At 43.4% G+C, this 24363-nt stretch overlaps 1 protein-coding gene across 2 annotated transcripts in view; it reads left to right on the forward strand.

Moving 5' to 3' along the window:
* PCSK5 (proprotein convertase subtilisin/kexin type 5) overlaps positions 1-24363 on the forward strand; it is a 429617-nt gene that overhangs the window by 322016 nt on the left and 83238 nt on the right. The window contains exons 17-21 of one of the 2 annotated variants that reach the window (XM_060237481.1): positions 2700-2784; positions 9695-9792; positions 11488-11617; positions 16973-17088; positions 23182-23700. In XM_060237481.1, coding sequence (XP_060093464.1) covers positions 2700-2784; positions 9695-9792; positions 11488-11617; positions 16973-17088; positions 23182-23297 — 545 coding nt within the window. In that variant the 3' untranslated portion in view covers positions 23298-23700. Of the gene's footprint in view, positions 1-2699; positions 2785-9694; positions 9793-11487; positions 11618-16972; positions 17089-23181; positions 23701-24363 lie in introns of those variants that run through there. The other variant, XM_060237482.1, reaches the window with a different exon arrangement.

A 24363-nucleotide genomic window follows, 5' to 3' on the forward strand; every position in this document is an offset into this window, starting at 1 on the left:
ACCACCTGGGGATTGGCAACCCTAGGGGTGGGGTGGGGGTATTCTGCCCCCACTATTGCCAGTCCTTCTTTCTATCTTGTGGGGGAGGGAATTATGTGGTCCATTAAATCATGTAATTGGATTACCATGCAGAAACAGCTGCAATACAGAACAGCTTAAAAACCTTATAGAATTGTTTTGTCATTCAGAGGTATAATGTCTCTGAACATGGGGGTTCCCTTTAGTTACTATGTCTGACAGCTGCTCAAAGATCTCTCTCCCTGTCTATAAAAATCTTTGCTGCCTAGATGAAAGACTTTAACTTGAGCTCTTAAGAACAAGAAGATCATTAAATGGCGCACAACAGAAATTATTGAAAGAATAAATTTCCCTTAAAACAATGTTGTGTTATGTTTTATTAGTTACACTCTCTTAGCTAGAAATTTAAACTTAAATTTAAACTACAGTTTCTATACCAACTTTGTCAGCCCAGTAACATGAAAGACTGTTACAGGAATTGTTATTACCCATTCCTAGGAGATCATCAGGTTGATGCAAACAGTAATTTAATGCCTAGCACTGCACCAGGAGGACAGTAAGAACCTGACACATACCCCACCTTCTTGTTAGTGTATGTATTAAAAAGGCAGGGCCAATTAATCAGAATAAAAGAAAGACTTTTCTGCGTGGGAGATGATTGTTTCATTGGAAGGTACGGAGAAGCACCTTTTCAGATAGTGAATAACTTTCTTGTGAACCTCACTGCCATTGGATATAGGGACAGTTGTTAGCCTAGAAAGCATTAAAAGGACATTAGACAAATTCATGGGAAAAGAGTCAGTGGCTATCAGTTATGAAGACTGAAGTGGGCCTCCGTCTTCAGAGCATACCTTGGATGTCAGTTTCTGGTGGGCCATAGCAGCAGCGGAAGGAAGGCTTTTCTGGGCCATGCCATTAATCATTGTGCAGAATAGGATTATGGTCCGCAGCGCTGGTGTTGCTGCGGCGGCGGGCGCGGGCGGGCGGCAGCTGCGCCTTGCCCTGGGCCGGAGGAGCTGTTGCTGCGGCGGCGGTGGGCGGGCGGCGGCTGCGCCTTGCCCTGGGCCGGAGGAGCTGTTGCTGCTGCGGCGGCGGGCGGGCGGCGGCTGCGCCTTGCCCTGGGCCAGAGGAGCTGGTGTTGCTGCTGCTGCGGCGGGCGCGGGCGGGCGGCAGCTGCGCCTTGCCCTGGGCCGGAGGAGCTGTTGCTGCGGCAGCGGCGGGCGGGCGGTGGCTGCGCCTTGCCCTGGGCCGGAGGAGCTGGTGTTGCTGCTGCTGCAGCGGCGGCGGGCAGCAGCTGCGCCTTGCCCTGGGCCGGCAGCGCTGGTGCTGGTGTTGCTGCTGCGGCGGGCGGCGGCGGCGGGCGGCAGCTGCGCCTGGGCCTGGGCGCCGTTTCCCCTCTCCCGCTATCGGATTTTTTGAGAGCGGGGGAGGAAGCGGCAAATCCGGGGGTCCCCCGCCAGGGCGGGGGAGTTGGGAAGCCTATCATCACTGCCCTAACTGTGCCTGCATTTCCCCTGTTTGTCTGTTCGTTTATATTCCTGCACCTCTTCTCAATTTATATCTTTTGTAAAAGTGACACTGCAGTTTAGTCCTCTTTTTATTTTCAGGACATCTTCAATCTGTTTTGGACTTATGAACCCTGTCATCCACCAGCTCAATCTTCTTTCATCCTTTCCCCATTGTTTCTCTTCCTCTATTTCTATACTCTTTAGTCAAGCATGTAGATTTCATTTTCATGTGTGTGTGAAGTACTGCTATCTCTTCAGAGGATAAAAGCATCTATAAATATAAATTAAATCAATAACTGAAAGAAAGCTTTTCCTGGTGTTTCTGTTTTCTACACAGTAAATGTTTATCAGTCATTTGTGCAGGCTAAAACAGTTCCCATTTATTGTTGTTAGTCAATGTGGTGTAGTGGTTAAAGGGCCAAATTAGTACCTGGAAGACCCAGGTTCAGATTCCCACATGCCATGGAAGTTTTCTGCTTTACCTTGAGTCATTCACAGTCCCTCAGCCTAGCCTACCTCACATTGTTGTTGGTAGGGTTGTCAGGTCTGTGTTGGAAAATATCTGGAGACTTTGGGGGTGGATCCAGGGGAAGGCAGGGTTTGGGGAGGGGCCTCAGCATGGTACTATGCCATAGAATCCACCCTTCAAAGCAGCCATTTTCTCCAGGGGAGCTGATCTCTGCCACCTGGAGATCAGTTGTAGAAGCAGGAGATCTCCAGGCCTACTCTAGAGAATAAAATGGAGGAGAGGAGGCAACTCTAGAGAATAAAATGGAGGAGAGGAGAACAATGTAAGCTGTTTCATGTTCCCACTGGGGAGAAAGGCAGGGTACAAATAAATTAATATATATAAAAAATTAATAAAATAAAGTGAGGACTTCCATATATTTTAGCAATGTAACTTCTTCCTTTAAGTCAATGAAGTAGTTCCCTTAAAGCAGTTCCCATTTATTATCCCTCATTTTTTCCAAAAGAAATATTTCTTAGATATATGCAGTTATTTCAGATTATTTGATAAAGGTTATTATTTTATCCATATGGAATGCTGAACTTTATTTTAGCTTTCAGTTCCTGTTTATTGTTATCAAGTAAGAAAATAAGCAATGAGATATATCTGTTACATTTTATTGTAGATAATTGAGCTGGATTTTCTGAACAGTATTTTTCTTTCAGATAAAATTGTCTGCCGAAAATGCAGTGAAAACTGTAAGACATGCACTGAATTTCAAACCTGCACAGAATGCAGACATGGCCTAAGGTAAGGAAATGATAGATCACGCTATCGTAGGAACCAAGGATGCACATGTATACATGTAAAAATAAAGCTGCATAATACGATTATTTAACCCTTACTTTGCATCACTTTTAAATATCAGAGAGTTGTTTATTGTATCCTTGCACAAATAAGCTCCTGGATAATAGTGGATAAAAAGCCTTAAGTAGAAGGAAAATAGATGCTTTAACTCTTGCAGTTTATTTTTCCTTTCTTTTTGACATGTAATATAACATTTATCAATAATGTAGAGGAAGAATTGATAAATGAAAACTTTGGATGCACTCCCCTGATAGTTACAAATTATTTACTTTATCTTTATTGTTTCTCTTTTGATGTCAGTTTTTTCACTTATCTTAAGACTTAACGTCTATTATTCTGCAATGTACTGTTAGGTTATAGATCAAGATGGGTAACCACAGCAACAGAAAAGAGCAAAAGAGCTCTTTTCTGTTGACCACAGCAACAGAAAAGAGCAAAAGTCCAATAGCACCTTAAATTTGTGGCAGGGTATGGCAAAGAAACCCTCAAAAGATTTCACCAGTCTTTCAACAACTTCCATTCCACCATTGTTTTAACTATGAATTAGTCTATACAATATATAAGTTTCTTGAACACCACAGTACAAATATATGAAAGAAACACAAGCACCACATTCCAACATATCAGCAAACATATTTACACCTCAGTTTAGGCCACTGTATGTCACAGAATGTTGGACTAGATGAGCCATTAGCCTGATCTAACATGGGTTCTCTTATGTTTTTATGAATATGCCTCTAGCTACCACCTCAACCACAGCAAACAATCCATTGTCTACAGACAAGCCTTATGCTATATTTTCATCTGCTTTAACCCCTCAGACAGATATATTCACTTGAAAGATCTACAGCTGGTGTTTTTGCAACTACAACATCTCCCTGATATGGTTAGAAAGATGACTGGAGGAAAGGATACTCAGGGACAGCTTGCTACAAGACAACCCCAAAGAAAATGACACCACTGGTAGTCACATACAACTCAAGCCAGTCCAATGTATTATTAACAACCTACAATCCATACTGGATAGTAGTACTTCCCTCACAGGGGCATGGAGCCCTTTCCTTGCCAACATGGCCCAACCTTTTCTTGCTTACAGACAGCCTGCTAACCTACATTTCTCACCTGCAATAATAAACTACTTAACAGCAACATGAACTCTTGTATCAAGATCTGCAACAAACCAAGATACCAGCTTTGCTCTCATATAGATCCTAGCAACACTATCACTGGACCCAACAAGAACTTATCCGAGAGCTACTGTTTGCTGATGCTGCTGCACTTGTCTCCCACTCGGTATCAGCTCTGCAGCATATGACGTTCAGTCTGTTCAGGAGTATTCTAGCAAGGATTTTGCCTGCGATGGAGAGCAGGGTTATCCCCCGGTAGTTGGAGCAATCTGACTTTTCCCCTTTGTTCTTATGTAGAGTAATGATGATTGCATCACGAAAGTCCTGTGGTAGTTTGCCTTGTTCCCAGCAGGTGACAAGTACTTTGTGAAGTGTGCTATGAAGTACTATGCCCCCATGCTTCCAGATCTCTGGTGGGATTCCATCAACTCCCGCTGACTTGCCTCTTTTCAGTTGCTTGTTGGCTTTAACAGTCTCTTCTAGGGTGGGGATCTCATCCAACTCTGTTTTCACTGGTTGAAGTGGGGTGAGGAGGATTGCTGAATCTTGAACTATGCGATTGGCACTGAAGAGAACCTGAAAATACTCCAACCACCGGTTCAGTATGGATGCCTTGTCTGTGAGGAGCACTTGGCCGTCTGCACTACGCAAGGGACTCTGAGCCTGATATGATGGACCATATACTGCCTTCAGGGTTTCGTAGAACCCTCTTAAATCACCAGTGTCTGCACACAGCTGGGTTCTCTCTGCAAGCTTGGTCCACCACTCGTTCTGAATGTCTCGAAGCTTGTGCTGGAGGTTGCTACATACAGCGCGAAAGGTTGCTTTTTTCCCGGGACAGGAGGGCTGAGCAAGATGTGCTTGGTAGGCAGATCTCTTTTTCGCCAGTAATTCTTGGATCTCTTGATTGTTCTTGTCAAACCAGTCCTTGTTCTTCCTTGTGGAGAACCCGAGGACTTCTTCAGAGGTCAACAGGATGGTAGTTTTTAGGTGTTCCCAGGGTGCTTCTGGAGAAGGATCTGTGAGGCAACTGGGGTCCTCAATTCTTGTCTGAAGTTTTGCCTGGAAGGCAGCTTTAACTTCGGCTGACTGAAGGCTGCCAACCTGAAACTTCCACCGGGGGATACCGCCTCTCCTGAGTGTAGATTTAAAGTGAAGACGGAGATTGCAGCGTACAGGACGATGATCCGTATGACATTCTGCACTGGGCATTACTCGGGTGTGTAAGACATCTCGAAGGTCTCTCTGGCGCACCAGAATATAGTGAATAAGGTGCCAATGCTTGGACCATGGGTGCATCCAGGTTGTCTTCAGACTGTTCTTCTGCTGGAAGATAGTGTTGGTGATGCTGAGCTGATGCTCCGTGCAGAATTCTAGCAGTAGGCGCCCGTTATCATTACAGTTGCCAATGCTGTGTTTGCCAAGTACTCCTTTCCAGGCTTCCGAGTCTTTACCTACTCTGGCATTGAAGTCGCCAAGGATGATCACCTTGTCCTCTGTAGGGGTCTTCCGTACGAGGTAGCATAGATCAGCATAGAACTTGTTCTTTTCTGCAGAATCTGCTTGAAGGGTTGGGGCATACACACTGAAGAGTGTTGCATGCTGCTTGTTTTGAAGTGGGAGGCGCTTAGACATGATGCGATCTGAGTGACCTGTTGGCAGGTTTTCGAGTTTAGAGGCAATGGAATTCCTGACCATGAAGCCAACGCCAGAAAGGCGGCTCTCAGCCTTTGACCCGACCAGTAGAGGGTATAGCCAGCACTGTGTTCTTGAAGACTACCTTCCTCAGGGAAACGGACCTCACTGAGAGCTGCTATGTCGATATTCAACCTGAGAAGTTCGTGGGCAACTAGAGCAGAGCGTCGTTCAGGGCGACCACTGTCTACTGTGTCAAGCATGGTTCTGATGTTCCAACACGCAAGCTTTAGTCTTTGCACACTTTGTGAGGCAGGTGCATGCCTTTTCTTTGTTGTTATTTTTTTACCGCAAGTAAGGATTCCCGTTGACCGCGGCTAGCCAACTGGGGGGGGGGGGAGGAGACGAGCTTTATTTAGGCCACCTTTTCTAGGCCCCTCTCCATATGGAGCAAGCAGTGCTGTCCCTAAATAAGACTGCTTGGTTGTTCAGGGTGCTGCCGAAAAATGCTTTCGTCTCCGGGTCAGCATCAGGCGACCAATACCCTGAACCGCCTACATGCAGGATCGGGACTGCGGCTTCCAGTGGCATCTTCCACCTGCCGTTTCGCCCCTTGCCCATCGCTGCAGGACTTGGTATGTTGTGGGTTGTGGATGTGGATACCCTTCAGGCCTGCGCAGAGGAATTTTTAGGTGAAGCACAGTGTGCGCAGTACTGGCTCCACCCTTTCACCTTGGGGTCATCTGCCATGGCCCAGTAAGACGGGACGCCGGCAGCTAGTCCTCCAGGTGGTAGATGTTACATTAACGAGCTCTGTCTGCCCGGGCTTGATGTTAGAGTTTTCCTTCTCTTGGCTGGCGAGGTTGGTGAGCCCAGCCTGCCCATCCGGTTATACCGCCAGACATACGGTTGCACCATGACGTGGCAAACTCTGTGAAAACGGGGGAGGACCAGCAAGAAGGTGTTGCCACGGATGCAGCAATGTAGGAGAGGCCATTGCAGTGACCATCTGCCAGGCATAGCCAGACAGTGACCACGCAGCATTCACTACACCAGGAAAGGAGAGGCGATGTATTGCGTGTGCACTTTCCCGGGGGGGGGGGCAGGACACCCGGAGGGAGCCCACCCCCCCAGGGGTAGGATTATTATTATTACCTAAACCATCAAGGAAATTCTATAAAGACACAGTTCACTTTTCAGTTTTCAAACTGATCTATAAATTTAAGTTACAAACATGTGAAGACAAATGTAAAACATCATAATCCACAGAGAAATAAATATTTCCAGAGCACATGATGACCCTCTTTATGGTGGTACCTCCTAAAGCAAAAATGACTTGTTAACATAACTACACAGTTGCATTTCAAATTGGAAGATTATTGTGGGAAGGAAGAGAGAAAGCAAAGTCTCAGTAGGCAAGTTATTCTTCTAGTCCGTACCATAATTTGTATGTCTAGGACACAATACCTGCCTCTAATGCGTAATTTGAGTGGGGATACTTACAAACTTCTTCCATAACTTGGATTTCTTTCTAGATTTTGAGGTTCTAAATTACCTTTTGCTTGTTTGGATATTGGAATTGAAGCACTGGATATCTCCGTTCTTTCTTTTCCCTTTAAATGTCAAGACTTTGTTCAAACTCCTGCACACTAATAGATTGCTACAGAAATGGTTTTTTGAATCTTGTTTATTATTTGGACATCTGCCCAATTCATAAGAACATAAAAGCCTGCTGGATCAGACCAGTGATCCATCTAATCCAGCATCCTGTTTTGCACAGTATATCCAGTTACTCTGGAGGGCAAACAGGGTACAGAGGCTAAGGCCCTCCCCTGCTTCCTCTCAGCATGATTTTAAGAGGTTTTCTCTTGATGGGCACAAACTGCATTTTTGGGGTTTGGTTCATGGCTAAACCACAAAATATATGAACTGTAAGGACGGTTCAAACTAAATAAATTCATATGGGTTTGTGACCCTTGCTTGCGGGATTTTAAATCACTCCAAGCCATTTAAACCAAACAGCTGAGCAATGCTCTGCCGCTCAGCTGTTTGGTTTAAATGGCTCAGAGCAAAACTCAAGAAAGCCCCTTTAAACAGCTGTGCAGCAGAGAACAATTTTCTCCATGCCTTTTAGCTTTTTAAATGGGCTTTCTTGGGCAGCAAGCTACCGTATTTTTCGGTCCATAAGGCGCTCCGGACCATAGGACGCACCTTCCTCCTGGGGGGCGATCCGCTGCCTCTGCCTCCGATCCCGGCACTTCTCCCGCGCCTGCCTGCCTGGCTCCAGCTCTGCTTCCAGCAAGTGCTGGGATCGCTCCACGCTGCCCCCACTGCAAACCCAGCGCTTCGCAAGCGCCGGCTGCGGAGGGGGCAGCGTGCTTCCTCCGTGCCTGTCTGCCTGGCTCCAGCTCTGATGCTCCCTCCGCCCTCTGATCCCAGCGCTTGCTTTAAGCATCAGAGCTGGAGCCAGGCAGACAGGCACGGAGGAAGCACGCCGCCCCCTCCGCAGCCGGCGCTCGCAAAGCACTGGGTTTGCGGAGGGGGCGGGTGCTTCCTCTGTGCCTGTCTGCCTGGCTCCAGCTCTGATGCTTAAAGCAAGCGCCGGGATTGGAGGGCGGAGGGAGCGATCCCGGCGCTTGCTTTCAGCATCAGAGCTGGAGCCAGGCAGACAGGCATGGAGGAAGCACGCTGCCCCCTCCGCAGCCGGTGCTCGCGAAGCGCTGGGTTTGCGGTGGGGGCAGCGTGGAGCGATCCCAGCGCTTGCTGGAAGCAGAGCTGGAGGCAGGCATGGGGGAAGCGCCGGGATCAGAGGCGGAGGCAGCGGATCGCCCCCCCCCCCCCCGGAGGAAGGGACATCCTATTGCCCTTCGCTCCATAAGACGCACACACTTTTCCCCCTACTTTTTTTGGGGGGGGGGTGCGTCTTATGGTCCGAAAAATATGGTAGTTGCCAAAGAAAGTCTTCTCTCCCCTGTTTAAAGGTTATTTTTTGGGTAACAAGCTGCAGAGCCTTCTGTCAAAGAAAGTTCACTGAAACAGCTGAGAGGCATGGAGCCATTTAAAGGAACTACACCAGAAACCCTAAAACAGCTGAGCAGTGGGAAGCCCCAGCCACTAAGCTGTTTGTGTGGCTTTCTGCTCTGGCCAGGAACTGGCACAAACGCCACAAAATGCCTTAAAAGTTCATGGAAGTACCAAATTCTTACTCTGTATCTACATTGCCACTTAACACCTAGTACACTAGCTCCTTGATCTTGGCTGGCAGACTTCTACCATTGGCATAATAGGCACCTGTACCTCATTTTCTTTTTCCTTTTCTAAGGATCCCTGCCTCCCTCAGCCCTCCAGTTGTCCAAATGGCTTGCCTTTACTGACCAGCTCTTATTCTCAAGTTCTAGCCCTCTCCCACTAATATGTTCCCAAGAATTCACCACCTCATTCCTTTGGGATGAGTTGTTTCAAATCAGAAGCTCTCCAGCGCCCCCAAAAGTTAGTTTAAAAGCTGCTCTGCCAACTTTTTGATATTGTGCTAACTGACTGCTTCTCTTTTGGTTCAAATGAAGCTCATATCTCAGTTCATGGTGCAAGCAAAGAGTCTCTCCTAAAGAATTAGTTCTAATTTCCTTGACCTGAAGCCTTCCCACAATGACACCCTCCAGGTCAATAATCATAGGCTCTAAGAAACTAACTAATGTATTCCCTCATGGCCAAGAGCTCCATGCATTGAGCATGCACCCACAATTTCTGTGCCTTGGGCAGATAATCGTACATTTGACACTCTTTGCAAAACTCTGGATAGCCTTTACCCATTTCTTGGCATTCTAATTTCATAGCTGCTTTGAGGGCTTTAAGGGCTTTAATCCATTTTAATGGATTGCAATTAATGTGAAATCCACAGGAAATTTACTTTGCTTTCACTTATCTTAAATGACTTCTGCAAGATTGTGTCCAGTGCGTGTTAGGATTGAAATCTAACACACACTTGAAAATAGTGAGGTTTTCATAAACTGATTTTGGAAAATTAAAGTGCTCAGTATAGTATCCTGTGAGCTTTGTTATATTTTTGCAGTTTTCCTTATGTTTCTGTGTAGTTTACAGGGTTCCAGATGTGTTATCCGCTGTGAAGAAGGAAAATATTATAATGGCAGGGAGTGTGAGCCATGCCACCATTCTTGTGCTTCTTGTGCAGGTACCTCTTCCATATTTTTCATCTGTTGAATGATTTTCAGTAACCTTTTCTACACTCTGGAGTAAACCCTGGTTTTCTTGGGAATTGATCCACAAGCATTGGAATTAGTTTGGGCATCACAGCTGTAAAGTCACACATGGCTTAAATAATAAGGATTTTCAACAGAGGGTGCTGTTGTCATCATTGTCATTACTGGTGACATCACAGCACGCCTCCTTATTGTTCAAAAATGGCCCTAAAATATTGCCATAACTCTGTAGTGTTGTAATGATAGTTTACCAAGTTCTGTGAATTCCCAGTCAGAGAGAGAGAGAGAATCTAGACCTTTCCCTTGTGGAGATAAAAGGGGAAGGCCTATCTTTACAACGGAAGGAGCTAAAGGGCTCTCTTTTTTAATGAAAGCTGGGAATTTAGAGAACCTGCTTAAACTGTTATTACAACACTACAGCATTAAATTGATATTTCAGAAGCTTTTAAAAAAAATTGACATCAGTGTCTTGGTGAGGGGATGGAGCAGTTTAATGATTTCAACACACATACAAACACACTTCTCTGGCTCATATTGGTCCAGGAGTTGTGTGGGGAGTGCCTGAATGTCTGTAGAGAGATTGAAAATGAGGCCTTATTATATCATACAGTAGTAGCCTTAGATATGTTTTCAGCTGGCATCAGCAAGTAAAGCATGTAGCCTGGAAGCAAAATATTGTTGAGAAACCTGAGTTATCAACTAGATGGTGAAATCTCAGTACAGTAACTTAAGGCTAACATGGCTTCACATAGGTAGGGCAGCAGTCATCCCATCTGAGGCAGTTGCAGCTTCCTGACTCAGCACTTCATTGCACAGTGGGAAAGTACCTGACACACTTCCCTCAGACATCTGTGTTTATAATTTCGCACTAGACTTTTAATCCTGGTTTAGCCCTGTCTCCAAACTGACATTCTACACTAGAATAATAGAATCAGATAAACCAATTCTTTGACTCTATGATTCTATTATATTAGTGTAGAGTGTCAGCTTAGGGACGGGGCTAAACCAGGATTAAAGGTCTAGTGCGAAATTGGACTGTACAAAGCCTGAGCAGTACATGTATCTGGCACTGCAATGGGTTGTTAGGATGGAGTAATCCAGGTGGCAGGGATGCCAGTAGGGGGCAGCCTGACTCCACCTCATACTGGTAGTTATTCTTTCCATTGCATTTCCTTTTCTGTAGATGAATAAAATTTTGATCCTTTTTTGTGCATTGCAGGTCTTTTTCTGTAGATGAATAAAATTGTGCATGTAGTTTTGTTTATTCCACATCTGACTGCAAGGGGATTTTATTATAATAAGTCTTTCATTTCCAACTGTTTGCAATATATTATCTATCAAATGTTTGAGTACATTTATAGAAAATATGACTGGGATCTAAGGCACTGGAACTTTTTAGATTTCTCTTATCTACCACAACTCTTCATAATGTGTTAGAAGTCATTCCACAGAACTCCTCATTTTCTGAAGTGGTTTTTCTGTGACCATACATTATTCTGCTGGATAGAAAGTTTGAGAAGAAACCACTGTATGTGCAAGTATATTTTGGCTCTCATGGAAGCACTCCTGCACAAAGTATTTTGCTCAACTGTATATAATGCATATATAATACCTAAATGTTGAGACTATGTTAATATATTATCTTGTTTGTTCTGTTGGCTTTTGAGGCCCAGGAGCAGATGCTTGTATAAACTGCACAGAAGAGTATCTTATGGAGAATGGAAGATGTGTACTGGCTTGCAACATTGGCTACTACTTTGATCACTCTCTAGAAAATGGGTACAAAACCTGTAAAAAGTAAGCAGTATTTCTCAAATGCTATGTCTTAAAATGAATGCATGATCTGTTTTATTTAATATTATTAAAGCATGGCTAAAATGGAAGGGAAAGCAGCATGGTATTGTTTGATCTGATCAGATCTCAGAAGCTAAGCAGCATCAGTATTTGGAAGGGAGACTAGCAAGGAAGGCAATGACAAAGCAACTCTGCTTTTCACTTGCCTCAAAAGTTCCTTGTTAGAGTCACTATAAGTCCAGCTGCAACTTGATGGCACTTCACATATACCCACATGATTAAAATATTGAGTTGAATATTTTAGTAATGTATTACTGGAATATACACTGTATTAATTAACCAACACTTTTGGACATTATTGAAATATCCATATATGGGCTGTCCGTATGATTTCTGGCTTGTGTACAGTATATGTAATCATTACTTTCCTAAGATTTTATTAGTAGGACATTTGAAATATATATTGTTTTCATTGAGAGAATCCAGCTCTTCCACACCAATTCCGAAGTGGGTGGGCTTTTAGGGAAGGTTGCATTCTTTCAGGTAGTGGTTAGTGGTTTGGTTGCTGCCATCCTTGTGGAATTCTGAGGGTTTGTTACTCTCTGGTCAGTTTAGTGGGCTTGTGAGGGCCAATAGGCTGAATGGATGAAGTAACAATAGTACCAGGGATCCCAGTCCTGGTGGGGCGTGGGAGATATGGCAGTGGGGGAAGGTTGAATGTTGGAAAGGGTCGGAGATATGCTCAATCCTGTTCCTACCTTCATTCCATCCTGAGAAATGCAGGCTGTAGGGATAGGGATGATTACCCCTCTCTGATACTGTTGCTGTGCCATGCCAGGTCTATCAATAATAAGATCTTTGTTCTGCGGGATTACCTGGTGAAACAAGAGAAACCTAGCTTGCATGACCGAGACCTGGGTGTGAGATGGTGAAACAGTTGCCTTGAAGCAGCTGACCCTCCCCCCCCCTCACAGCTGACCCTGGACCCCCCACACCCGGTTTCTTCCCCCCGCCCCTTTTTCTCAGTTCTTTACCAGTCTTAGATGGGCAGGGGGGCATGGCGTTGCTGATCCGGGATTCTTATTCCTTCAGGGCACTCTGTGACACAAAGATTGCTGGCACTGAATGTGTGGGCCTGGTGTGGGATGCCAAGGAGAGCTTGGCCATTTCACTGGTGTATCATCTGCCTAATGCACCAGTCAGTGTCCTGCCTGGCCTGATGAAGGCCGTATCCACCTGGGCACTGAAGTATCCTAGGCTTTTAGTCCTGGGCAACTTCAATGACCACACTTAGGATGCAGCCTCCCTGCAGGCTAGACCTAGTGTCATCCTTGGTAGCACTGGGGCTCTCCCAATTTGTTTTAGCTCTCATACTTCAACCAGGGCACTTGCTGGATCTTATGTTTGCCTCAGGGATTATGGTGGTCTGTATTACCACTTTGCCTTGAAGGCCTGACTATGTACACCTGGCCCTCCCTGTGTACGCAGTAAGCGTATTTATGCTCACCTGTGGAGCCTGATGGACCTTTTGTGTTCCAAAGGGTCCTGTGGGATCTGATTCCCTCTGGTGGCCCATTAGATTAACTAGTGGAAGACTGGCATGACCATCTTTCTGAAGCCATCAACATGGTCGCTTGCTGGCGCCCTCTGCCCCCATGCTCACTCGGCTCCTTGGTATTCCTCAGAGCTGAAACGAGAGCTAAGATGGGTGTGGAGAGCTAGAGAGAGTGTGGAGGAGAGTTCGCAACGAGGCCACAAGAGCATCCTACAGGTCCTTTGTTCAGACCTATGAGATGGCTATGAAGGCCACAAAGAAAGAGTTCTATGCAGCCTCCACTGCATCTGCAAAATCAAGCCTGGCACAATTATTTAGACTCATTTGATCCTTGCCTCAAGGCAGTCTAAATGCTAAGGAATTGGCTATTGGCTGTGAGACATTTGTGAATTGTTTTGCAGATAAAATCTCATTGCTCCACTGTGACCTCCCAGCCACATTTGATACAATATGTGAACTGGAAGCCCCTTGCCCATCTTTAGGTCCAGTCTTGGACCATTTCAGCCCACGCTCTTAGGAGGAGATTGACAAGACCCTGGTGGTTGTAAAACCAACCACTTGCCCCCTTGATCCCTGCCTGTCATGGCTGGTTAAAGCCAATGGTGGTGAGGTCAGGATTCCCCTACAGGAGATTATCAACTCATCCCTGTTATTAGGGATGTTCCCAGGGGCTTTGAAGGAGGCAGTGGTTCATCCTCTCCTGAAGAAACCGTCTCTGGACTCTGCGGTCCTTACTAACTAACACCCAGTGTCAAACTTGCTGTTCCTGAGCATGGAAGAGGAGAGGGCAGTGGCAATGCAACTCCTGGCTTTCTTGGAGGAAATGGACATCCTTCCAGTCAGGCTTCCACAGTGTTGGTCGCCTTGGTGGATGACCTTTGGAGACATCTGGATCGTGGTGGTTTGGCACTGCTGATACTTATCAGCAGCATTCAATATGGTTGACCATGAGGTGTTGGCCCATTGCCTAGCCAATGTGGGGGTTGGGGATTAGCCTTGCAGTGGCTGACTTCCTTTCTCCATGGTCGAGGACAGAGGGTGGCCCTCGGGGGGGGGGGGGAACTGTCCCAATGACACCCATTGGAATGTGGAGTGCCACAAGGGGCAGTCCTTTCCCTGATGCTATTTAACATCTATATACGCCCTCTCGCCCAAATGGTCCGATGGTATGGACTGGGTTATCACCAATATGCTGATGACACTCTGCTTATGGATAGCTTCCCAGGCTCTGCCCCCAAAGAACTGGGTGAGGCATTGCAGGCCATGGCTGTTTGACTGTGTCAGAGTCACTGAAACTGAATCCATCAAAGATGGAAGTCCTGTGTCTTGGTTGGGGGGGTGGGGGTCAGGATCAGGCTCCAAACGGTGCCCAACTGGTGTATTGGCAGAGGTGAAGAGATTGGAGGTACTCCTGGATGCCTCTTTATCTATGGAGGCACAGGTTGCCACCACTGCAAAAGCCGCCTTTTTCCATCTGTGGTGAGCTCAGCAGCTGGTTCCTTCCCATGATCTGGCCACAGTGATTCATGCAAAGATCACTTCCAGATTAGGCTGTTGTAATTCTCTCTATGCGGGGCTACCCTTGATCCTGCTCCGGAAACTCCAGTGGGTGCAGAACACAGCAGCATGGTTGTTATTGAGGCCTTTATGGATGTGGATGCACCCAAAGCTGTGTGAGCTACACTGGCTACCTCTTGAGTACCGGATCCATTTCAAGGTGTTGGTCCTTACCTTTAAGGCCCTATATGACCAGGGGCTGGCATATCTTTGAGATTGCCTCTCCCCATATGAGCCCCGCACCCTGGGTTTTGAGATCTGTTGCTCAACATCTTCTTGTGGTTCCTGGTCTTAAGGACACCTAACTGGCTTCAACAAAGGTTAGGGCATTTTTGGTCCTGTCCCCTAACTGGTGGAATGAGCTCCTGCTAGAGATCTGGACCCTGCGGAACTTACCAAGATTTTGCAAGGCCTGCCAGACAGAGCTCTTTTGCCAGACTTTTAACTGATCTGGCAGGCATCCCTTTAGTATTAACTTATCTTCCCCCATCACCTTACCATCATAGTGACAGTGATGTGCTCATAGATATACACTGATGTTTGGCTTGCCATCTGTTTGTGATGTTGCATTGCCTTTGTTTTTGCACTGTGACGTTTTTATGATGTTTTATTTTTTATCTGTAATAGATGTCTAAATTTATGTTGTAAGCTGCCCTGAGCCCACTTGCAGGAAAATTTGGGATATAAATCTAAAAATTAAATTAAATTAAAAATTAAATAACTAAAATGGATTCTGAGAAAGGATGCCATCTCCTGTCCCCGTTAGCAAGCAGCCAAAATCTGGAAAGAACCAGGTTCACTGACTTCCATTAGACTTCAACAGCAACACAACAGGGTCTTGAATACCACAGAATAAAATTTTATATAATTTTAATTTATTTTTGTATACGTTGTTCATTCCTACCAACAACTAATGGAAGCGAGTAGGAAGCAAGCAGAGCTTTGGTCTTTGAAAACTAGACTTCACCAAATTCATACTAGAACTGATGCAGCATGATAGATAAAAGACTGAGCTACAAATCGAAGCCAGAAGTTCTGACATCAGTAAAAAATCCACTAGAGGCAAGCCACTTGTAGTACAATTAAGAAAATTATTAAAAAGCAGACTTGACTGTAATGGATTTGAATGTAACTCTGTTTAGAACTGTTCTGTTGTTCTCAGCCTTTGTTTAATACAGGGTTTATAATACTTACCTCCCGTTATTGTATTTATTGTCATTGATAGTGCAGAATTCTAACTTTTGTTCTTGCTAGTAAAATAAAGATGTTCAGTCAATCAACAAGCAGATCACAAAATATAACAGCATTTGAGTCAAACAGCAAAAATTACTAGTAAAATAATGTAATGCACTGGAGCTGGAGTGAAGAACTGGAAGGGGGAAAGCATTCTAGTAGGGGGAAAGACACATCATTCTAATAGACACAACATCCTGAGAGCCAGCGTGGTGTAATGGTTAAGAACAGTGGACTCTAATCTGGAGAACCAGGTTTAAGTCCCCACTCTACCACATGAAGCCAGCTGGGTGACCTTGAGCTCTCTCATCCCCATCTACCTCACAGGATGTCTGTTGTTGGGAGACGAAGGGAAGTCAATTATAAGCAGCTTTGAGACTCCTTGAGGGAGTGAAAGGCGAGGTATAAAAACCAATTCTTCTAATAGAGGCCACCAAGAACTCCTTTGCATATTAAGCCACACACCCCTGATATAGCCAATCCTCCTGGAGCTTACAGTAGGCCCTGTACTAAGAGCCCTGTAAGCTCTTGAAGGATTGGCTACATCAGGGATGTGTGGCCTAATATGAAAAGGAGTTCCTGCTACAAAAAAAGCCCTAGAGGTCACTTCCCAAGTTGACCCAATACACCACAGCTTTACTTTCTCTAAAATAATGCCCTTGAGAACAATTATGTTTTGCATACTTTGTAAAGCCTTACAGGACTGTTATAAGGATGACACCAAAATGATTTAAGTGTTAAATTTTTAAATCTTTCCTTTAAGTGTTGAATCTGTCCACGTGGGTCCCATAGAATTCATTTTGGACTTTTAAGGCGATTGGTTGTTCTGTCCCCCATATATGAACTATATAATTTGTCATCTTTGCAATGTATTCCTACTTACTACAATGTAGTCCATACTTACTAATATTTAAGGATCTTACATGAAGCTTAAGGAACCAAGTAGAGAGCAAACAGAGAGACAGTGTGGTTAATTTTTGCTATTTATTTATAACTTGCTATCTTTTCATTAGATGTGATGCCAGCTGCTTCGGGTGCAGTGGTCCAGGAGAGAAAAACTGTACGAGTTGTCCAAATGGCTATATCTTAGATACAGGTGTCTGTGTAGTTGGCCTAGTTTGCAAGGATGGTAAGTATTTGTATGTGCCTCCAAATAAATTATTTTTGTTTGATTTTTTTTTTACATTTCTCACACTTGTTCACTATACAGTCATTTTGATATCAGAATAAACAGTTGCATTACAATTTCAGATTTATAAAAAGGGTCAGTATATGCTAATAGATCTTTTTTTAATTACAAATAATTAACAAATTTAGTTCATTCCTGAGTTCCCCTTCCATGACCACTTCTGGGAGAGGGAAGTGATTTCTGCTGCTTCCCGTTCCAGATCTCTATGCTGATCTCACATTATTCCTAAGAATCTACCAACTCTCAGGGCCTTTTGGGGGCATGCATGGGTCTGGAGCAGGAAGGAGAAAGCAACAAATACCTGTTCAGTGACCTGATTCCAGTGAAGGTTCTTTGGATCCAGCTTCAATCCAACTCTTTGTAACTTATGTGTTTATCTATTTAAATGTCATGCCTGACAACATCATCATAAGATGTCAAGATAAGAAAATAAGCAAAACTTGGAAATTTTCATTCAAAGCAAAACGAAATTGTCAGAAGGAATTGCCTGGGTTTTCTGAATTATACAATATAATAATTGTTAGAATGTTCTCAGCTTTAGCTGGGGGTAGAACAGGGACTACTGGTAGACTCTGCCATCATAACAGGTCTAGTCAGAATCCTGCATACTCTCAGAAGAGTGTTCTTAGGATTGCCCTGTTATTGTAGTAAATGTATATTGCTATACTTAACACTTTCCTGTCCTGGAAAAATATTAAGTTTCTGCATTTATATTTTGCAAGTTATTGCTATTTATTCATCCAGTAAAAAGAAAAAAAAAGCATGTATAATACAATATGACAATATGATGGGAAAGAATCCTGGAAAATATCTCATATATATATATAAATCTGAGCTGCAACATTACCTTCAGCAGCAGCTAGAAGGCAGTTCCTGTTGTCACTCTCACTATACCATTTTAACAAAATAATGTCTTGTTGGACCAATGCCTTATAGGGGAAACTATGCATGGACTTGGTCCTGATTAGCCAAATTTTATATGAATGTTGAGGGAGAGAGTGCTTCCTGTGAACAATATTGTTCCTGGAAAACCTCTGTGGTCTTATTTGTATTAATACTGAACAAGCATACACATTCAGGTCTGAGGTCCTGCTTAAACTCTGGTATATGCATAGTATCTTTTGACTTTCAGAAGATGAAAGAAGTATCAGGAGATGTGGAGATACTGAAAAGGGCTTTCTTCTTGTTATAGGAGTAACAAAATATGGTCAACCATTTGCCAAGAAATGACCAATAAAAGTGAACACACTTTTAGCAATATTTAGCAAATTTCTGGGAACGGAGTTGTTTTTTACTATGACCTTTCTTTTCTTGATATGTTATTCCATGGAGATATGGAATAAAATTCTGATACATCAGAAAGCTCTGCAGCCAACAAGTATCTGTGTAATTTTATATCCACCATGGTAAATTATGCTTATAATCTCCATTCATGTAATTAGAGGAGAAAATCTGTGCCCTTCCAATAGGTCCTTGTACTGCCACCCCTAAAACTGAAAGCCAAACTACACATTCATGTTTTTAAAGAACCAATTTGGGTTCCCCATGGCTACACAAGAGCTGTGAGAAACAGTTTTTAGTTTTATTTTTTAATTTATTACATTTATATCCTGCTCCCCCCCCCCCCCACACACACACAGGACTTGGACTGGCTAACAGCTTTTAAAATACACCAATAAAAACAATGCAAATATACAATAAATAATCTATAAAATACAGAAGGGTTAAAAATCTATCCCCATTAAGATCTATCCACTATCAAGCAGGGTAGGATGTGTGAATGGTAAAGACATAGCTGAATTATACCACCTGCTTAATGGATCCAGTCACCCAAAGGCTGCCTGAAAAAGAGCTAGGGAAAGAGCACTGAGAGAGATTTATAATGGCTCCTCCTCATACCACTTCCCTGGAGGCTTTCACCAACCAGGAAAGGCAGAATCTAAGGAGCAGGAGGTAGGTCGTATAGCCAATAGAATCCTGTCAACATTTACCTGGGAGAGTACATTGAAGGAGTCCAAAAATGGACCCAATTGCATTCACAGGGCCCTGAGATTCCCTACTGACTCCAGATCTGGCAGCCAAGTCTTGGTAAAGAAGCAAGGTTTTTATCTTAAAAGAACATTGCAAATGTGTTACAGCTAGTAGCAAAATTTTCAGCTGCCTAAGGGGTAATTAATTGCCTAATAATACTAAACAATTGAGTTGGAAATGACACAGCAGATGCAATGGAGACATAAAAGAGCATTTTGCTGCCTTCACTGCCACTCCATAAGCCTCAAGAGCACTCTATAAAGTGCTGTCATTGCTTCATCACAAATTTGTTGCTCTAGCTGTCTAGGCCCCCTATGTGCCATCCTTAGTTCATCCTTATACCAGGGAGACAAGGTAGTATGGGGATAAAAAGGGCACAAGGGGGCAACTCAGTGGACTCATGAAGGCCCAGATCCCAGATATCAATGAGTTCATCAAGAGAGGTGGTGGCAGAACTAGATAAATACCACAGAGTGTTCTGGAATCCAGTTGGATCCATGAGCCTTCATGGGTGAGTATAAATAAGCTCATCAGTCTGTGACACAAGTTCACAAAGTACCACTGAATCCAGATAAATCCCTGCACAGAAGATCAAATTCAGTGTATGGCCTGCTCTATGCAGGGGAGGGGGCAACCTGAGAGAGTTCTAATAATGCTATGGCAGTCATAAAGTCTAAGGAGGCATCAGGCAAGGCAGCAGCAGTGTGAACACAAAAGACCCCCAAAACTATCAATTTGGGGGAACACAAGGCCCACCCCACCACTGCTTTAGCCAGTCTCAGTAGGGAGCCAGCTGGTAAACTAGGCAGACGGTAAACCAGCAAGACTTCCACCCTCTCCCTTGCACCCCACACCAGGCCTACACATTCAGTGCTGGCAATGTTTGGTGCAGGAAGTCATTCAAAGGGGAAAGAATCTCAGATGATAATGCCACCCCACACATCTTCCTGTTCATGGTTGATGAAGTACTCTGGAGGAGTTAGCTGAGTGACAGCCACCACTTCATCCTTGTCCACCCAGATCTCAGTCAAGCATGCCAGGTCAAAATTGCCTATCCTAATAAATTCTTCAAGGGAAGCAGTCTTATTCATAATTGATCTGATATTGCACAACATCAAGCTTGAAGAGGAGGGCAAAGGAGACTAGGTCTGCACATCATCATTCTTTGGGATGGGAAGGAGATTAGAAGGGAACTGAGCATGTTCATATCACAGTCTCCTAAACCTAACTCCCTGCCCACCACCATTCCTCTCACTCCCCCATCTCACAGGGATTCCATAGACACATCTCACAGCTTACTCTGGTTTTCCTCCACCTGTGGGAGGATCTAACCAGCAGTGCAGCAAGTCCCCATAATCAACCAAACCCGCAATAGTTCAAGCCAAGCAATGGACTTCCACCCAAGTCGATACCCCTCCCAATCACCAGCAAGCCATGATCTGCAAAAGCTATTGCCCCTGCAGGGACAGAGTTGCAGCTTCTGAACACCACCTGACATTTTCCTGATGTTCCACCAAGGCAGTTTTAGTCAAATGAGCTATGAACATGATTATGGGAGGAGGAAGGGTTCCTGTCTTCCTCCCAAGCCATTTTCTTATGCTGAAACAACAGTGGATAGGAGTTGTTTTCCTGTTTTTGCTTCTCCATTTAGAGTATTCTATACACAAAGAGCTACCAAAATGCTAGATCTACCATGTCCCTCTCAGCAACTGGTGGGTGGCAGGGGGTGAAGAGTTGCTAGCTCCAGGTTGGGAAGTTCCTGGAGATTTGATGATGGAGCCCTTGGGAGAACAGGGACCTCAGTGTGGTACAGTGTCATACAATCCATCCTTCAAAACATCCATTTAGTTCAAGGGAACTGATCTCTGTAATCTGGAGGTAAGCTGAAATTTCAGGAGATCTCTAGGTCCCACCTGGAGTCTGGCAGCCTAAAATGATGAAATAACTGTTCTGACACAATTAAATGGCTTGGGTGGAGAGGTAGGAGCCCTTCTTTCCCATTTGGTGGCATGCCAGGCCTATTTGGGCTCTTTATTTTTTAAAAGCTGTTCCCCACAGCTGTTATGCATCTGACTCAACACCTTTAAAACATGAATATATACCTTGGCCCTATATCACTTGCTTCAACATTAATGCAATTAAACTTATGCCAGTCATAGCAGACAAAATCAGGCTGATAGTGTAAGTTCTTTATTTCAAATAACTGTTTCAGAATTTGCTATAATCCATACCCAGAAATTGGTTAAAAAAACCCTAATCATATTGTATTCCATATATTCCAAATATTCCATATAAACTGTGTCTATTCTCATCATCATTTTTGCCATCCAGAAGGTGGTACGTATATTCTGGAGTAGTATGGCATAACAGAATGGTGGATGTGCATCTATTACAGCTAACAGAGCATTCCTGGCCCCTTCAACTAGAAATTTCACATATACCTTAAAACCATTTGGCAGCCACTGACAAGCAACTATCTTAGATTATCAGGGGGGTCTCCAGCTTTGATATCAGCCAAAGTTTTCCAAGTGAGTTGGACAAGGATCAGATAGCTCAGAAAGGATATGAGATGTCTCAGTTGATCAACACGACATATCAACATGACACAGAAGTGGTCTTGCTACCAACTTATTCATATTATCTGCTTTTATGACATCCCAGTAACACTTCTTCTGTTCCTTCTAATCACCTGCTGTGCAAGCCTTTATGGTATTGGGCAATTTTCTGTATGCCTCTTGTTGTGATTGTTCTCATGTCCTCCCCAAGAGCTTAACTTAGGTGTTTATTCATATTGGATGTTGGTTTGTATCCAGCTTTCTTCTCCTACAAACTGAAAATCCCAGCTTACAGAATTTTAACTTTTTTCTTTTGACACTTTCCAAGTTGGTTCACTCTTTATGAGACAATTTCCAGTTCCTATGATAAAGCATTTTTTAAGTATTTTTCTGTACTTCCTTTCTTCATTCTTTCCACAAAAGCAATTCTCATCTATAAATCTTCCCCACTTTGCTGTTCTGCACAAGAGAGAAAACTGATAAACCAAAAGGCACAGGGGTAATATTCAATTAAGTGAGAGCAGCGCTTAATGTTCTCCTGCTGAAGCCAGTGAGGATTGAACAAGCAGAAAGAATCCCAGCTAAGATTTATTAGACTCATAGAGAATCAAATAGCTACTGTCATACTTTGACTTATGATTTTAAAAAAAATGCTGGCATTGTTCCTGTTTTCTTGTTACTTTTCAGGAAGAAACTCAGCTTTGTATGTGCATACCCTGCTTCCTTTCTGCAAGGAAAAAGTAATAAGTGAACAACATGTACCACATTTATTTGAGCATGAGATCTCTGAAAACCCAGCTGAAAACCTGCATTCTTTTCTGAGACAGATTGGATTCTCTGTGTTCAAGTAAATGCAGTACTCCTCAGTTGACTTGTTATTTTTTTCTTACATGGAGTGGGAGGAAAGATTTCTTCCCCTGTATAACAAGTGAATAGATCTGTGAAGTGCTTTCAATTCTAATACAATGTCATTAGTTATGACTTTGCATTGGTACAGTGGGTCATAAACCCCCACGGTAAGCACTTGCTTTTAGAGAAGCAAGTTAAGGTACTAGGCTATATAAACTTTTGTGTGTTTATATTATGTGTACTTTCATGTGACATAGCTGTTTCTTTTATTCATAATACTCAATAAAATATCTTCCACTGTGTTTTTCACTGTTTTCTAATATTTCTCTGACTTTTTTTCCCTCCTTTCATAAATGGATACAAATCACTCCTTGCTGGAACACAATGTTTCTTCTTGAAAACAAATGCTGTTGTGACTGAAATTCCTTTTGATGGAAACAAAATTTCCTATTTACTACCTGTTCCTGAATGGTTTCTTCCATCAAATATGCCTGTCTGACAAATTCCATCAAATATGCCTGTCTGACAAACCTTCCTCCACTTGACACTACGCTGTTCCAACCTTCAACTTCTCTCCATTCTCTATGATCACTGGAAGCAACGGAAGAATCTTGGGCTGAAGGAGGCTTCTGTATGCTAGTGAAAAAGAATAATCTTTGCCAGCGGAAAGTACTTCAGCAACTTTGTTGCAGAACATGTACACTCAAAGGGTGAAATGACACTCTACGAGTTTTCTCGTCCTGTAGACTTATAGATTAATCCATACTATTAAAAATGAAAAAAGCAAACCACCTTTTTCTCTCTCTTTCTCTCTCTTCCCTTCATCTGGGAAGACAGTGAACTGTATGTTGGGACTTAAAATAGAAAAACTACAACACGCCTACCTTTCATAACTGGGTGCTTAGAACAAAGCATCTTGGATCACAGTGTCAGTATGGTGTGACCAAAGCATTTGATGCCAAAATTAAAATTATTTGATTTCCTGTCAACTTAAGGATATCCCTGGGTTTTTAAAAACATTGTCCTTTTCTTTTTCCTGCTTGTTTTCCTTCAACACATGTACAATGTTTCAAGAATACAACACAAGTTTACATGGATTAAAACTGAACAAAAAGTGCTTGTATTAGTCTTTCTTCTGTTCACATTCTCAGAATAAAGAAGGATTTTAGATAAGAACGCAACCCTGAAGGAATTACAAATATTTTTAATTACAGGACTGTGCTCTTCTTCCATTGTAATGCCCTTTGAAAATATGAATGCTTCTGCATATGATTTCATGTAATTTCTTAGGGGGGGTATGCAGTCTTTTGCATTATTGAGCATTTATGCTACTTTTTGCAAAAACTTAAACAACTGAAGTCAGACCATCCTTTCCATTTTGGAATCTGATATTTGTCATAGTGACTTTTAATAACATTTTAAAAGGTGCAAAGTTCTTAAAACTTGAGGGCTTTCTTTCTGCTGTGAATAAACTCTTAAAGGTGCAGAGCCCTCTTGCTAATGTAGCTTGCATACTTGAAACTAGAATCAGCAAGAACAGTATTCATAGAATATTTTTTTTATTTAAATCTGAAACCATTCTTTTAGAAAACAGTAGCATTACTAGCACCCAGTTCCAGCAACTCCTTGCATGTAAATGAGTTGCAGTGCACACATGGCTTTCCTCGGGGCTTTTTTTGTAGCAGGAACTCCTTTGCATATTAGATCACAAACCCCTGGTGTAGTCAATCCTCCAAGAGCTTACAGTAGGCCGTGCAATAAGATCCCTGTAAACACTTGA

This window comes from Heteronotia binoei, chromosome 4 (assembly GCF_032191835.1).
Source record: "Heteronotia binoei isolate CCM8104 ecotype False Entrance Well chromosome 4, APGP_CSIRO_Hbin_v1, whole genome shotgun sequence".
Classification (NCBI taxonomy): Eukaryota; Metazoa; Chordata; class Lepidosauria; order Squamata; family Gekkonidae; genus Heteronotia; species Heteronotia binoei.